The 16146-nt window shown below is 51.7% G+C and overlaps 1 protein-coding gene across 2 annotated transcripts in view; it reads right to left on the bottom strand.

Annotated features, from left to right (window-relative positions):
- Nucleotides 1-12654, bottom strand: part of UBE2O (ubiquitin conjugating enzyme E2 O) — a 58974-nt gene extending 46320 nt beyond the window's left edge. The window contains exon 1 of one of the 2 annotated variants that reach the window (XM_047756568.1): nt 12201-12654. In XM_047756568.1, coding sequence (XP_047612524.1) covers nt 12201-12623 — 423 coding nt within the window. In that variant the 5' untranslated portion in view covers nt 12624-12654. The remainder of the gene's footprint in view (nt 1-12200) is intronic. The other variant, XM_047756567.1, reaches the window with a different exon arrangement.
- Nucleotides 12655-16146: the final 3492 nt, after the last annotated feature.

Here is a 16146-nt window from a genome sequence, read left to right as displayed (position 1 = left end):
GCTACTCACGTTCACGTCTTCCTCCCCAGGGGACTCTCGTGGCTCTGCAACCGGCTGAGAAACGTCCCTCACGTGACTATGCCCACGGCCCTAGCTCAAAGCTTCACTGCTGCTCCCTCAGATCCAACAGAGCCCGAACTTCACTTGGGAGGTAGGCATCAGAGTTACCCTTGGAACAAACCTCTCTGAGGTCACTAAGTGCATCACACCAGCCCTCCCTCCAGGGCTGGAACAGGCCGCACGAACTGAATACCCCGGGAAGTCACTGGTTCACACTTGGGGGGCATCTTGGTTGAAAGATCAGTACTTTCAATGCTCCGCGCCAGGCACGTGCGTGTGATGTCAAGCAGATTAAATGTACAAAAGATACGACTCACTCGCACTGTGTGTAGAAGCCTCTGAGCTGGTCTCTGGGCCTCCCAGCCCCCCCACCTAATCCATCTTGTGAACTCAACTGCTACCAGATCACTCACTGCGAACTTTTTTTTTTTGGTCTGTTGTTTTTTTAGGGCAACACGTGCAGCATACCGAGGTTCCCAGGCTAGGGGTCGAATCGGAGCTGTAGCCGCTGGTCTACGCCAGAGCCGCAGCAACGTGGGATCTGAGCCGCGTCTGTGACCTACACCACAGCTCACAGCAACGCCAGATCCTTAACCCATTGGGCGAGGCCAGGGATTGAACCCGCAACTTCATGGTTCCTAGTTGGATTTGTTTCTGCTGCGCCATGACGGGAACCCCTCACCGCAAACTTTGAATCGGCTCCTCATTATATTAAAAAAAAAAAATCCAACTCCTGAGTCCATCATACAACGATCTTTATACGCAGAGCAGGCATGATAGAGTCTCTGAGGGGCAGCCGGCCACGTGGCTCTGGGGGCAACCTACATACCTAAAACCTGGGGCAGGAGGGGTTTTCAAGGACAGCGTATCTATCGGTCCCAACCGAAGGCAGTTCGTCACAACCAGCAGATCCGCCTCCGGGACACATTCCACACGCGGATCCTCGGGCCCACCCCAGGGTGACTGCTTCACAAGACTGTACGTTAACAAGAGCCAGGCGCCTCGGCGCCCAGAGCCTTTCCCAAGCGCTGACCTCCCTGGGCCATGCCCTCCCCGCGCCCGCACCACCGAGAAACAGGGCGGCCGGCTCCGTTCTTAGCGGAAGGAGTTCCGCGCTCCTGTGCGTGAATCACTCAGTACGGACGCTTTCACAGGCTGCTCTGTTTCTCAAGAAGCTTCCAATCCAGGGAGAGACCCCGGGTCGAAGAGCCGTGGGGGCGCTGGAGGAAGGGAACAGCAAACGTGACTGCGGAGACCGTCAGATTAGCTGGAGTCAACTCAAGAGGCAGAGGTTGTGTGACGGGGAGGGGAGCGGCCGAGAAGCCAAGTTAAGGGGTGACGGGAGGCTGGGGGGCGGGGGGCGGTGGGCCTGTGGTGCCGCAGGCCGAGCTGCAGGAGGGTCCAGAGGCAGGGAGCCAGGACAGACGAGGCCAGGCCGGAGGCACTCAGAGAGCGAACCACTGCAGAAGAGAGGAAATGAGAGCATGCAAGAGGCATCTCCAACAAAGATGTGATGACCAATTAAGAGTGGGGGCCTGACACCAGAGGCACAGGTGACAACAGAAAAAAAGTTGGCCTTCGTGAAAAATTAAACATTTTTATGCATCAAAAGATACTACCAACAGAGTAAGAAGACACCCCACAGAATGGGAGAAAATATTCACAAATCATGTATCTGACAGAGAGAGAACTCCTAAAACTCGACGAGAGAAAAACAAACAAGTGACCCGAGTAAACGTTTGTTCAAGGAAGACATAAAAAAGACCCATCAGCACGACACGATGGGAGGAAATGTATGTATACATGTATGTGTAACTGGGCCCCCATGCTGTACAGTGGGGAAAAAAATAAATACATAAATAGAAAAATAAAATAAAAATAAAAAAAGACCAGTCAGCATGTGACAAGATGCCCAACACCACTAGACTGCGAATCAGAACCACAAGACATCACCTCACACCCAGCAGGACGGCTGCTATCAAGAAAAGTAATAAAGGGGAGTTCCCGTTGTGGCCCAGAGGAAACGAATCCGACTGGCATCCACGAGGATGTGGGTTGGATCCCTGGCTCCGCTCAGTGGGTCGGGGATCTGGCACGACCCCTGGTCTGGGAACACCCATCCGTACGCTGCTGTGGTGCAGGTCAGATGCGGCTAGGATCCCAAGGGGGTGTGGGTGTGGTGTAGGCTGGCAGCTGTAGCTCCGATTCGACCCCTAGCCTCGGAACCTCCATATGCTGTGGGTGTGGCCCTACAAAGCAAAAATAAATACAACAAATGTTGGGAGTTCTCGTTGTGGCTCAGTGGTAATGAGCCCGACTAGTATGCATGAGGATGCAGGTTCGATCCCCGGCCTCGCCCAGTGAGTTAAGGATCCCGTGTGGCTGTGAGCTGTGCGACTGAGTTGCTACAGCTGTGGTGCAGCCCGGCAGCTGCAGCTCCAATTTGACCCCTAGCCTGGGAACTTCTGCATGTAGCATGTGCACCACCACTCCGCCCCCCCCCCCCCAAAAAAAAGCAAAAAGCAAAAAAAAAAACCACCAAAAAAACAAAAAAAAAGTTGACTAGGATGTGGAGAAATTAGAACCCTTGTGCTCTGCTGGTGGGCATGTAAAACGGTAGAGCTGCTATAGAAAAACAGTACGGCAGTTCCACAAAAAAGTAAAAGGAATTCCCTATGATCCAGCAATTCCCCTTCTGGGTATATGTCCCCAAAAGAATTGAAAACGGGATCTCAAAGGGATATGTGTGCACCCATTTTCACCACAGCTAAACCACGGAAGCGACCCAAGTGTCTATGAGGGTAACAGCGTAAGTAGAACCTGGTATAAACACACAATGGAATATTATTCAGCCTTGAAGAGGAAAGAAATTCTGGAGTTCCCAGGTAGCTCAGAGGGTTAAGGATCCAGCGTTGTCACTGCTGTGACTCTGGTTACTAGTGTAGCGCAGACTCGACCTCTGGCCTGGGAACTTTCAAATGACGCAGCTGTGGCCAAAAATAAATTAAGATAAAATAAAAATAAACAAATAGAAGGAAGGAAATTCTGACATAAGCTACACTAGGGATGAACTTCGTGGACGCTACGCTAAGTGAAATACGCCAGTCACAAAAAGACAAATAATGCTGTATGATTCCACTTACCTGAGGTGCCTAGAGCATCAGAATCATTGAGACGGATGGTAGCACGGTGGCTGCAAGGGCCTGGGGTGGGGCTGGAGTGGGGGTTACTGTTTCACGGGGACAGGTTTCCAGCCTCACAGAATGAAGCGCTCTGGGGAACGGGTGGTAGTGATGGTCGCACGATGTGAATGCATTTAAAACTACTGAGCTACACACTTAGAGGTGCTTAAGGTGGTAAATTTTAGCCTATGTCTATTTCACCACAATAGAGAAAAATTTTCTGAAGACAAAAAATTAGAATGGGAGCCCACACAGGTAAATTTAAAATAACCGCAGATGTTCTGATTTTTAGCAGATGTGTGCTTGAGTGTTTCTGCTACTGACCTACCACCGGCCCAGGAGGAAAGATGTTTACAAGACCTCAGGGACACAGATAAAGCAGAGGCTGCCTGCTGACTCAGGAGGCGTGGTCATTAGTAATCACTGGCCTAGGCGTTCCCTTTTCTATATGTTTGAAGGTTTTCAGGATAAAATGGTGGGAAAAGAAATTTTAAAACTTCCACAGACTAAGATTTTCTACCCGGAACGTCTGAAGTTCCAGACGACAGGATGGAGCCAGCAAGCGGCCTTGAATGTGCTACAGCCGGGGCAGGCAGACGCCACTGCAGAGCGGAGCCAGCGCCGAAGACAAGACAGGAGAGGGAGGTCTCCCGAGAGTGTGCAACGAAAAAAAGGCAAAAGAGCAGCAGAGCCTGATGGAAGACCGTTTCCAGGAAGAGGGTGACGGACCATGTGAACAAGGCCGGCGGTGCGGAAGACAGGAATGAGGAAACGTCAGGGACCAGGACTCGCTAGTCCCTCGCGACCTTCAAAAGGGCCGCTCACACCCAGGGGTGCGAGGCCAGGGGGAGGAAGGCTAGGGGTGGGCAGGTCACACCCTCCCCACCAGCAGGGGGTGGGGGGCGGGAGGCGGGGCTGGGAGATACGCCTCCTTCTTCATCCTGAAGATGACGTCATCAACGTTCGGGGGCCCTCCAACTCCCTTAAGTGATTAAGCTGCCAGAGCAGACAAATGCGAGGATGCTTTCAGCACGGAGGATGTCGGGTCCTGAGGCTCCCAGCTGTGGGTCGGTCTGTCTTTCCACCTGCACTTAAGGGGCCAGCGAGGGCAGCCCCGAGGCTGTGCCTGTCAAGCCGGCTTCACAGCCCCCGTCCCAGCAGCATCTCCCACGAAAAGGATCAAAAGGAAGACAAGGAGGAAGAACCTCCTCAGAGCTGCTGAGCGCAAGACCAGCTCTCACTTGCAGGACGCAAGTGAAGGACGCTTAAGACTGCGGAAGCCTCTCCAGGAGCTGGGGGTTTTCGTTTTACCGTTAAATAAGATCCGACGGCTTTTTTTTTTTTAAGCACTACTCAGTATCCTAAATTTTTTAAATTGTTTGGATTTGCACAGTCAGAATGAATTTTTACCAGATATAGTTATGCTATCAATTTAAACCAGAAGTGACCTCATAAGTGTCCCGGTCCTTTGCCTCTGCTGCAGAAAATAAAATGTTTCAGTCTTTCAAAATATGTAAACAAACCCCAAACCCCTCAACCAAAGAGTCAGCTGGACTAAACCCCAAACGGACACTCACGCCAGTACTTCCTGCCCAGCTCAATCTGAACAGTGTATCACCTGCCTCAATGTTTAAATCATAAAAGCTTTTTCACTACCTGCTTCCCAAGACCACGGTCTACCTGTGGGCAAAACTGACTGATCCATTCAGCAGAGTCAGCCTGGGTGGAGGGACAGGACATCCTCAGCCTCGGAGAGCAGCTGAAGAGCAAAACAAGGGCGAGTAACCGTGGAGGAGGTACAGCCAGAGGCTCAGCCATTAACAGGCTTCAGTTTTATTCTGAACGGCAAAGAACTCCCATTTTGCCCTGCCCTGCCTGGCACCGCACACGTCAGGCAGTTCCTAACAGAACCCCCTGAGGCTGGTGGAAATGTCAGCAACAGAAGCCACCGTGCGATCCCGCTCAGTCTGAGCTGCCACCGAGGACGGATGCAGCGGCAGGAAGACCTGACCTTCTCCGGCCTGGCATCCAGCCGCCGCCGGGCAAATGGAGCCTTAGGGAGGGGCTACGGGTAAAAGAGCAAACCTCTGGTCAAGAGAAATGACGGCCTCTCGCAAACAAAAAAGCTCTTTGTAGACAGCCGGTCCGATGGCCACTGCCCCTTCTGAGTAGTGCCTGGCAGCCCCCAGGCCCATCCAGAAGCCGGCTAAGCGCTGGGCGGCAAACTCCGAAGGCGCCTCTCAGTCCGAAGAGGAGCCCAGACTATGTCTCCCAAGGGTCAAGGCTCTTTAAAAAGGAGCCCACTCAACACAGAAACCGCCCTCAACTCGGCTCTGAGGGGACCACAGGGGCAGCTCGCACTGATCACGGGCCCAGCGCTGCTGCGACGGCAATTCACACCACACGCTGTACCCGCGGCCTTTGTACAACAGACGCTCCGCCGGATCCCATGAGGCCCGTGGGTCAGACAGTGAAAAGGAGAAAAAGTTCCTCTCGACAGAACGGGAAAACGACAAAGAGAAAAGCAGGAACACCAGTGGGGTGGGTCGGGGAAAGCACGAGAGACCTTCGATGTCCGAGGCAAACCCAGGGAGCAGAGTGGGCCTGATGGGAGAGGGAGTGGGACTGATGCGGCTGCAGCCTCTCCAAGGCGTCCTTCCGGACTGTGACTCAGCACTCCCAGCAGGAGGGTGACAGCAGCGGCAGGAGACAGGGCAGGAGGTCAAGCTGGACTTCCTGACACCAACCTCCTCTAGGTCGGCCGGCCACGCGGGGACCTGGGCTGCTGGGGGTGGCAGTGGGGAAGCAGGCTCACTGCGGTGCTTCCACTCAACAGCGAGGGGTATTCGCAGCCTCTCCAGAAACAGAAAGAGTTTTCTGAGAGTCATTCTGATAATGACTGAGGGGCTAGGGAATGAACACTGGAGAACGGAAGCGCCCCGCCGTGCAAGCTGGGGTGGGGGGGCCGCTCCCACAGCCTGGCCACCACCACCCTCCCTCCTGGCCCCGGGAGCCCCCTCCACCTACCCCAACGCCTGCCCTTCTCCGCACCTGCCATCACCTCCCATCCACGACGCATGAGTATCATGTGTAAAGACTGCATGAGTATCACCAACCACAGGGTCTGTGACTCACGTCTGCTCAGTGTGCTCGACAGAGTAACCGTCTGTGAATCCTCAGGCGACAGACAGCAACCCATACTCCCCTCCATTCCTACCTGGGCGCCTCCACTCATCGGCAGTGTGGCACTGGACAAATTACTTAACCTCTCTGTTCCTTGGTTTCCTCCTCTGAAATATTTCACCTTTCAGAGGGTTAATAACAGTATCCAATTCGCTAGGGTGCTGTGAGCATAAAGTGAGCAAATACACACAAAGCACTTATTGAGGGCCTAGCACATAGCAAGATGATGATAATAAAAATACTGACATGACGTACTTTTTTTTTTCTTTTTGGCTGTACAGGTGGCAAGTTCCTGGGCCAGGGATTGAACCCAAGCTGCTGCAGCAACTCAAGCTGGTACAGTGACAACGCTGAATCCTTAACCCCCTGCACCACAAGGAAACTCCGAACATTATGCAATCTTTTTTTTTTTTTTTGCCATTTCTTGGGCTGCTGCCTCGGCATATGGAGGTTTCCAGGCTAGGGGTTTAATCGGAGCTGCAGCCGCCAGCCTACACCACAGCCACAGCCACACCAGATCCAAGCTGTGTCTGTGACCTACACCACAGCTCATTGCAACGCCGGATCCTTAACCCACTGAACAAGGCCAGGGATCAAACCCGCAACCTCATGGTTCCTAGTCGGATTCGTTAACCACTGAGCCACGACGGGAACTCCACATTATGCAATCTTCAAATACAAAAGCAATACTCTGCCATCTTTGTAATTCATAATCTCATTACCTGTGTTTTGGGAATTTCAAAAGATGCTTCCCAGATTATGGCAGAGATACACACACACACAGACACACCATTTATTCCATCCCTCTCCTGGAGACGGGTGGCCTTCGGCAGATGTTACTCTAAATATGCATTACTGCATCTCTTATAAGGTATCAGAGGAGTGCAGTTCATGAGTATTTATAGAAGAGGCTTAATAAAGAAGTCAAATCTATAACCCGCCAGGTCACAAGCAGCAACATCACCAGTTAGGTGCAGCACCACCCTGGGACACATGGAAGCCCTCTCCTGAAGGGACAGGGCCGGCTCTGTGTGCTGGAACAGGGTCTGTTAACAGCCAAGTGGCCACTCTAGGCAGCTACGCTTCTGGTTATTCCACCTGTGCAGGCCCATTTCCGGGGCTAGAAAGACAGATCTTGCATTTTATTGCAGAGAGAGAAAATGAGGCAGTGACGAGGCCAAGGTCATTTCGAGTAGGTGACAGCCAGGAAGGGCACCCAAGGGTGTTGACTTCCAATCACAGGACACAAACACACACCGCCCCCCCGCCCCCATCTGGTGAAAGTGCCCTTGAGTCAGGTGTCAAGCCAGATATGACACCGCCAAGGCACTCAGGCCTAGGAGTTAGAAGCAGAAAGCCGAGGGACGAAGACTAAAATCACAGAACAGTGGTGAGATGCCACAAGCACTGTGCTCCTACCTGAATAAGATGCAATTAGATGCACTTAGTCCGGCGCCTTGCTTAACCTTACGGAACTTCCTCCTGTGGCATCACCAGAACAACTGCTTTTAATGGGTCCAGCACCTGGACGAGCAAGGCAAGCAAACTTCACAGGCTATGACGCTACACCTAAATAGCTTTCCCCGTGGAAATGCTGGTCTGAGTAGGAGCCAAAAATAAACCAGAAAGCCAATTCCTAAGGGACTTGTCATCAGGGATGCTACACACACACACACACACACACACACACACAGCCCTCTCACAAAAGCAAGATGATCATGAACAGACAGCCTTAATTTAGAGATATTAAATCTCCAGCTGGGCAAGACTCTGAATGTGTGGCCGCTCAGAGCACAAGACAACACCTAAGAGATGGGACAGCAAGGAAAGCTGGAGCAGTGTAAACAGGAAGGCCCTCCACTTGGACACACAGCAGCTGGTGCCCTTCCTTACGCAGCCTCGCTGTGCACCCAGCACAGGTGCAGACCAGAAAGGCCCCCCAGTCCAGCCAAAGCTCAGGAAAGCGAAGAGGCTGTCAGCATTTGGCCTGACCACCACTGGGGAAGGGGCAAGTCTCCACATAAGAGACCCGTGGCCAAATGGGAAAAGTTTCAAGAGGGTAAATCGGCCACCACACTGAAGGCTCAGGAGACTGAGGAAAGGACGCAACATAAACTGTACTTCTTTGAAGTCCTAGAGAAGCCTAACTTCACTGCTTGAAGCCTCGGGAACTGGACCCTACATTCCGCAGTTTCCAGGAAGAACTACTTATTTATTTCTGTTGATAATTGTCAAGACAGTGGCCAGGAAGGGGTTAGGCCTTGCTGGCCAGCCTCTTCATCTCTCTTTTTGAATTTGTACATAAAAATCTTTTTTTTTTTTTGTCTTTTTGCCTTTTCTAGGGCTGCTCCCTCGTCACATGAAGGTTCCTAGGCTAGGGGTCTCATCAGAGCTGTAGCCACCCGTCTACACCAGAGCCACAGCAACAGCAATGTGGGATCTGAGCCGTGTCTGCGACCTACACAACAGCTCAAGGCAACGCCGGATCCTTAACCCGCTGAGCAAGGCCGGGGACCGAACCCGCAACATCATGGTTCCTAGTTGGATTCGTTAACCACTGTGCCACGATGGGAACTCCTGTACAGAAAAATCTTGAACGAAATTAAGAGGAATTCCCGTTGTGGTTCAGCAGTAACGAACCGGACTAGTAACCAAGAGGATGCAGGTTCGATCCCTGACCTCGCTCAGTGGGTCAAGGATCCGGCATTACTGTGAGCTGTGGTTGTGGCATAGGCCAGCAGCTGTAGCTCTGCTACGACTCCTAGCTTGGGAACTTCCATACGCTGCAGGTGCGTCCCTAAAAAGCCAAAAAAAAGAAGAAAGAAATTAAGAGACTAAGATTAAGACTTTACTCATTGTCTACCCTATTAACATAAAAACTACAAAAACACTGCACTGGCTACTAAACAATTCACATTAAAAGGACACCACTAAGGAGTTCCCCTCGTGGCTCCTTGGTTAACGAATCCGACTAGGAACCATGAGGTTGCGGGTTCGATCCCTGGCCTCGCTCAGTGGGTTAAGGATCTGGCGTTGCCATGAGCTGTGGTGTAGGTGCGGCTCGGATCCTGCGTTGCTGTGGCATAGGCCGGAAGTGGTAACTCTGATTTGATCCATATGCTGTGGGTGCAGCCCTAAAAGCAAAAAAAAAAAAAAAAAATTTAAGAAAAATAAAAGGACACTATTGAAAAAAATTCCAACAGATGGCAACTTTAAAAAGAAATAGGCTGTTTAAAAAGAAATAGGCTATTGCCTTTGGAATGGATAAGCAATGAGATCCTGCTGTATAGCACGAGGAACTATATCTAGTCACTTATGATGGAGCCTGATGGAGGACAATGTGAGAAAAAAATGTGTGTGTGTGTGTGTGTGACTGGGTCACTTCGCTGTATAGCAGAGAATTGACAGAATGCTGTAAGCCAACTATAATGAAAAAAATAAAAATCATTTAAAAAAAAAGAAATAGGTTTCTCAAGATAGTCACTGCTTTATTCTATCAATAATTGGGCTCTTAAATCTCCCAACCAGACGAACGATGCAGTAGGAATCAGAACCTCAACATTCAGTCTTGGTGTAATGGCGCTGCCTTGATAACACACCATCACCTTGATGAACTCGTGAGGAGTGGGAGGTGAGAAGGAAAAATCTTCCTAAACCACAACGCTGCAAGGAACCCAGGCCACCACCTTAGACGGTGGCCAGCAGCAAAGCAAGAGAGACATTCGGCTGAGCTGGGTAACAGAGGTACCCATCAGGTAAAACTCCCCTCTCTCTGCCACCCAATAAACCTTTCCTCAAGTCCTAAAAGATACGCTGCGTCCTGCCATCCGTAAATGGACACAACATATCACCACCTCCTCCAATTCCTATACGCCCTTAGCTTCTGCTACGTTCAGAAGCTGCACAAACTACCTGGCAAAGAAAACATCACCCCTGGAGCCACGACGGATCTCAACAAATTCAAAACATATCTGAGTCGATGCCTTCAAGTTATCTTCTGGGTAATTTCAAAATAGGCACTTGAAGTCAAACTTCATACAATGACCCAGGGTGGGGGGAGACAGACGGAGCATAACTGTAAACAAAGTTAACCCCCCAAAGTCAAGATGAACAGAAAAAGCAACTGATAAACATGGTAGCTCCTGGCAGTGAGCTGGGCCTGCCGCCCCGAGTCCCAGGGCAGGAGGCCATGACAGAATCAAATGAGTTCCATTCCAGAAGTCACAACCCTCCAGAGAAGACGGCTAGGGAAAAACACTTTTGAAGAGCCCATGGAAAGATGCCCGCAACCATTTGCTAGTGTGACAAGGCACAAAGACAGAGCAGAGCGCAAAAACCTTCTCTTCCCAACATAGCTATACAGGGGGCAATTTTTAACTGGCATTCGTGACAAAAGGTAATCTTCTCCACATACTTTTGCGTGAATTTACCATTTTCTTTCTGAGTCAGAGTAGCTACCACCAGATGTGTGTTTCTCTGAAGGGGAGCCAGGGGTCCTGTGTGCAGATTTCTGTGTCTGGGGATGGACGCATATGCACCGGCCAGGAAGAAGACCCTGACGGTATCAACAGTCACTTCTGCCCCTCAGAAATAGATCGCAGGCTCTTCCTACGTGTGGGGCCTTTTTCCCTGCCTGAGCTGTCATCACAGACCCCTTGTGCAGGTGGCCTTTGTCTCCCAGCGTGCGAGAAACCCAGATTAACTTCTCAAGTGTCCTCCTCTGAAATCAGACCTCTCAACAACTTGGGCAGCTAAAAGAGCTCAGGCCTGATCGCTGCCTAGAAATGTTTTCTTGAAGGGAAGGAGGAGGAGATGAAGGAGTGAAAGATACAGGGGGCGTGTGTGTGTGTGCGTGTGTGTGAATCACTGATAGGAATTCACACTCAGGAAAACAAGACACGAAAAGCCACCAAACCAACCTTGGTTCACGGTTTCGGGTTCATGACGATAAATGTCTTTTGCAGTTTTATTAAACTGCAATATTTACCAACAGCATAGGGGCATCTGATGTTTGCCTAATGCCTTTAGGTTAAAAAAAAAAAAAATCCTTCAGGTTTCCAAATGGGTGGGTCTCTTCCACCCAGGGTCTATAGCATTTTTTTTTTTTTCAAGAAGTCCAACTGTACTTAAGAGTCATCAAGCCCAGTCAGCAGCTGTCACCCCCCCACCCCTAGTACTATTAATATCAGGGCTCTGATTGTTAATGATTTTACTCAAAGTTCCCAGCAGCAATTAAAATCGGGCAACAAGACCACAAAGGGGTTTCACCCACAAGAACGCATGCTGTCATCCAGTGAACTTCTTGGGGGTTTACGTCCGCCGAGATTTTCACCTCTATCTTTGTTTTGGAATGCCCACAACCCCTCCCCGCAGGATGGACGGCCTCCCTTTCTGGAAGCACAATGCAGTATATAGCTCCTCGGGGGTCAGCAAAACGCCGCACTGGTGTAAAGCCGAGCGTGCCTGAGAGCCCGAGGTGGTGCCACTGGAGTGGGGCCACGTACATAATGTTTGGGCCCACACCGCAGCCTGGCACGGCTTGCCAGTTCTTCGCGAGGGGAAGCCCGGGGCCCGGTGGCCCAGAGCTGGTGCAATGACTTTGCACCGGGGCGTCCCCTCCGCTAAGGCTTGTCCTCCCACCTTGGCCCACTGCAGTTGCACCATTCCGGGCAGCGCCTCGCACACCTCCCCTCCCGGCCTAGGGCTCTAGCAGCCAACTCGGTTCTCCGTCGGCCCCCGGCCCCGGCCCCGGCCCCCGCCCGCCAGCCGCCGCACCTTGGTCTCCTTCACGTGCTGCTTGACGCCCTCCGGGTACCACTGGACGCGCACGTAGCCGCGGCGCAGCGGGCTGGCCCGGCCCTCCTCGTGGCCCGCGCCCCCTGCCTCGGAGCAGCCCGAGCTCCCGCGGCCCTCCTCCTCGCCCTCTGAGTCCGAGTCCTCGCCGTGGATGAGGCGCACCAGCCCAAAGTGCACCGAGCCGCGGTAACGGCCCGACACCAGGTCGTGAGAGAACAGCAGCCGCTGCGAGCCGGCTTCGGGGCCGGAGTCCGAAGACGGCCCCGAGGCCGAGTCTGGGGCGGGCGCTGGCGCTGGGGCCGGGGCGGGGACAGCGTCCAGGGCCGGGGCCGCGTCTGGAGCCGCGTCCGGGGCCTGGGCGGGAGCCGGGGCTGCGGGCGCTGGCGCTGCGGGATCCGCCATAACTGCTCTGCGCGAGTCTCGGGCGGCGGCGGCGGCAGCGGCGGCGGCGGCGGCGGCGGCGGCGGCGGCGGCAGCAGCAGCAGCGGCAGCGGCAGCGGCGGCGAAAGAGGCACGGGGAGGCGGGGCCAGCCGGCGCCGGGGGCGGGGCCACTGCGCGCTGACGTGACCTACGTGCGCCGTCGTCAGGGGACCAAGATGCGGTTGCTAGGGGCTACCGACACGTCGCTAGGGGACGCTGGAGATTCGGCCGGGGGCAGGGGGCGGGGTGGGAAAAGAAGGAATCCACGAGGGAGGGGCGGGGCCAGATGGGAGAAAAGTAGGGGGAGCGAGCTGGGTGGGGACCCAGGAGGAAGAAGTGGAGTGGTCGCTGAGGAAAAGGGGTGTGGCCAAGGTGGGTTGGAGGATGGTTGGAAGACTGTCAACAACATTTAATGAGCTCCCTTGGCGTCTCCAGTCTTGTCCAAGACACTAGGAGGGATACGGAAAGAACAAGATAAGGTCCCTGTCCTCTAGGTGTTTACAATCTAGCTAGAGAGACAAAACATACACACATTAAATAGCTTAAAAGCAACTCCAGGAGTTCCCGTTGTGGTGCAGAGGAAACGAATCCAACAGGGAACCATGAGGTTTCGGGTTCGATCCCTGGCCTCGCTCAGTGGGTTAAGGATCCGGTGTTGCTGTGCGCTGTGGTGTAGGTTGCAGATGTGGCTTGGATCCTGCATTGCTGTGGCTCTGGTGTAGGCCGCAGCATCAGCTCGGATTAGATGCCTGGGAACCTCCATATGCTGCAGGGCGGACCTAAAAGGACAAAAGACCCCCCCCCAAAAAAAAAACAACTCCAAGGCAGCTTGTAAGCGAGGCTATATAGAGAGGGTATCTAGAGTATGCATTAGGGAATTCCATGCAAAGCCTGGAAGGTCATGACCCCTTCTGGACACGTCAAGGCATGAAGGAGTCCCAGAGAAAGATAAGCAGGAGTTCCCGTCGTGGCTCGGTGGAAACGAACTGACAAGCATCCATGAGGACACAGGTGTGATCCCTGGCCTTGCTCAGGGGGTTAAGGATCCGGCTTTGCCGTGAGCTGTGATGTAGGTCACAGAAGTGGCTTGTATCCAGCATTGCTGTGGCTGAGGCGTAGGCCATCAGAGGTAGCTCCGATTTGACCCCTAGCCCGGGAACCTCCATATGCCTAGGGTGCAGCCCTAAAAGGACAAAAAAAAAAAAAAGATGAGCAAGTGTTAGTGGCCCCTATGGTTTGGCTTTAAACACATCCAGATGTGTTCAAAAATCCTTGAGGCTTAGTATGCATGGCACGAGGTAAGAAAGATAGTTAAGAATGGAAGCCATAGATTCCAATTTTTGGCACTTCCACTTACTAATCTTATAAAGTTGGCAAGCTGATAAACTTTTTACCTGAATTTTCTCATCTGCAAAACTGGAGATGTAATAACAGTACCTATCTCATCTGGCAATTGAGAGGAATAAGTGAAACAGAACAGTACCTGGCATATTTTTCCCTGAATAAAGGAATGTTTTCAACAATATTAAATTATTATAATATTTAACCCCCATGCCTAGATTAAAAGTCTAGATTGGCATGACTATTATACTTATGATCTGCTCCAGATTGCCATTTCAAAATATAAGAGGTAATTATACTAATGTGTCTCCTAAGTAAGTTCCAAAAGATTTAGATGCATTCTCAGAGGACAGCTTCTTAATGGGTTGTTAAAAGGAAGTTAAGAATATTCAAGAGATAGCCTTCACTTTTTTCAGTTAAAATCATTTTTTTCCACAATTTTCTGCAAGACCATCAATGATAGATTAGTAAGATGATTCGATATTACAGTATTTGGATTCTTCAAAAAAAGGCATGGGGTAGTTTATAGGCTGCCGAGAATACAGAACTACACGCATGGACAAGTTCAAATAACATGCATGAAGCACAGATGGCAGTCTGGGTGCATGAGATGCCCTGAGCCAAGTAGATACTTATGGAGTATGGAGGTAATATTGGGCTTGGGATGGTTGTTAATGGACCCGTGTCAGAAAACTCAAACACTAAATGCAGAAAAAGGGGAGTTCCCATTGTGGCTCAGCGGGTTAAGAGCCCTACTAGTATCCATGAGGATTGGGGTTCGATCCCTGGCCTCACTCTGGTTTAAGGATCCGGCATTGCCGAAAGCAACGTCATAGGTAGCAGATGAGGCTCAGATTCCACATTGCTGTGGCTGTAGCATAGGCCGGCAGCTGCAGCTCCAATTCCACCCCTAGCCTGGCAACTTCCATATGCCTCGGGTGTGGCCCTAAAAAGACCAAAAAAACAAAACAAAACAAAAAAAAAGAATGTCCTTTCCTCTCTAATGGTTGAGTAAAATTGCTACTCCAGGAAGATGTGCCAAGTTTATTCTGCAGCTTCTGATAATGATGGCTAATAATAGCTCCCATGTATTGAGCTGTAACTTAATGCCAGGCACTATAATAAGTGTTCTGCATAGATTATGCACCTTTACACAGATTGTCCCCCTGTGAGGGAGGAAGTGCGAGCCCCCACTGGGTGAAGCCACTGTGCCAGACTGTGCTGGCCCCCCTCTGCCACCACTATCAAGAATGAGCTAAGTTGTAGGCAAAGCCTTTAATTTCTTTCTTTCTTTTTTTTTTTTAGGGCTGCACCTGAGGCATATGTAGATTCCTAGGCTAGGGGATGAATCGGAGCTGTAGCCACTGGCCTACACCACTGCCACAGCCACGCCAGATCCGAGCCACGTCTTCAACCTACACCACAGCTCATGGCAACGCATCCTTAACCCCCTGAGCAAGGCCAGGGATCGAACCTGCTTCCTCATGGTTGCTAGTCAGATTCGTTAACTGCTAAGCCACGACAGGACCTCCAAGAGCCTTCAATTTCAAATTCTGGTCTCTCCCTGGCTAAACCTGGTCTGAGCAGGTGGATCATCCTGTCTTTGTGCGAGTAACCCCGGTGCCTACTAAGTGCCTGGCACAGCACTGACATTCAGTAATGTACCATCTTGGAGTTCCCGTCGTGGCGCAGCAGAAACAAATCCAACTAGGAACCATGAGGTTGAGGGTTCGAATCCTGGCCCCGCTCCGTGGGTGAAGGATCTGGCATTGCCGTGAGCTGTGGTGTAGGCTGCAGACGCGGCTTGGATCTGGTGTGGCTGGCAGCAACAGCTCTGATTCGACCCCTAGTCTGGGAACTTCCATATGCTGAGGGTGTGGCCCTGTAAAGACAAAAGACAAAAATAAAATAAAATAAAATAAAATAAAATAATGTACCATCTTGATGGGTACATCAGAGTCCTGAGGTTCCTGTACCTCCATTTGGTCAGTTCCCCATCCTCTCCCACATACGGCCAAGGAGCTGAAGTGGGGTCGGGGAGAGCAGCGCTCTTTGGCCCTCCCCTTCCCTTGCCATCTTCAAGAGATAGGTCATCTTCCTGTCTGAGCTACCTCTGAGCCCTTTTACCAAGACAGGCTCAGGACATCTCTCCCCGTTTCAGTG

The sequence above is a fragment of the Phacochoerus africanus genome, chromosome 14 (assembly GCF_016906955.1).
Source record: "Phacochoerus africanus isolate WHEZ1 chromosome 14, ROS_Pafr_v1, whole genome shotgun sequence".
Classification (NCBI taxonomy): domain Eukaryota; kingdom Metazoa; phylum Chordata; class Mammalia; order Artiodactyla; family Suidae; genus Phacochoerus; species Phacochoerus africanus.
The sequence above is the reverse complement of the archived record's forward strand: the minus strand, read 5'-3'. Positions and strand labels throughout refer to the sequence as shown.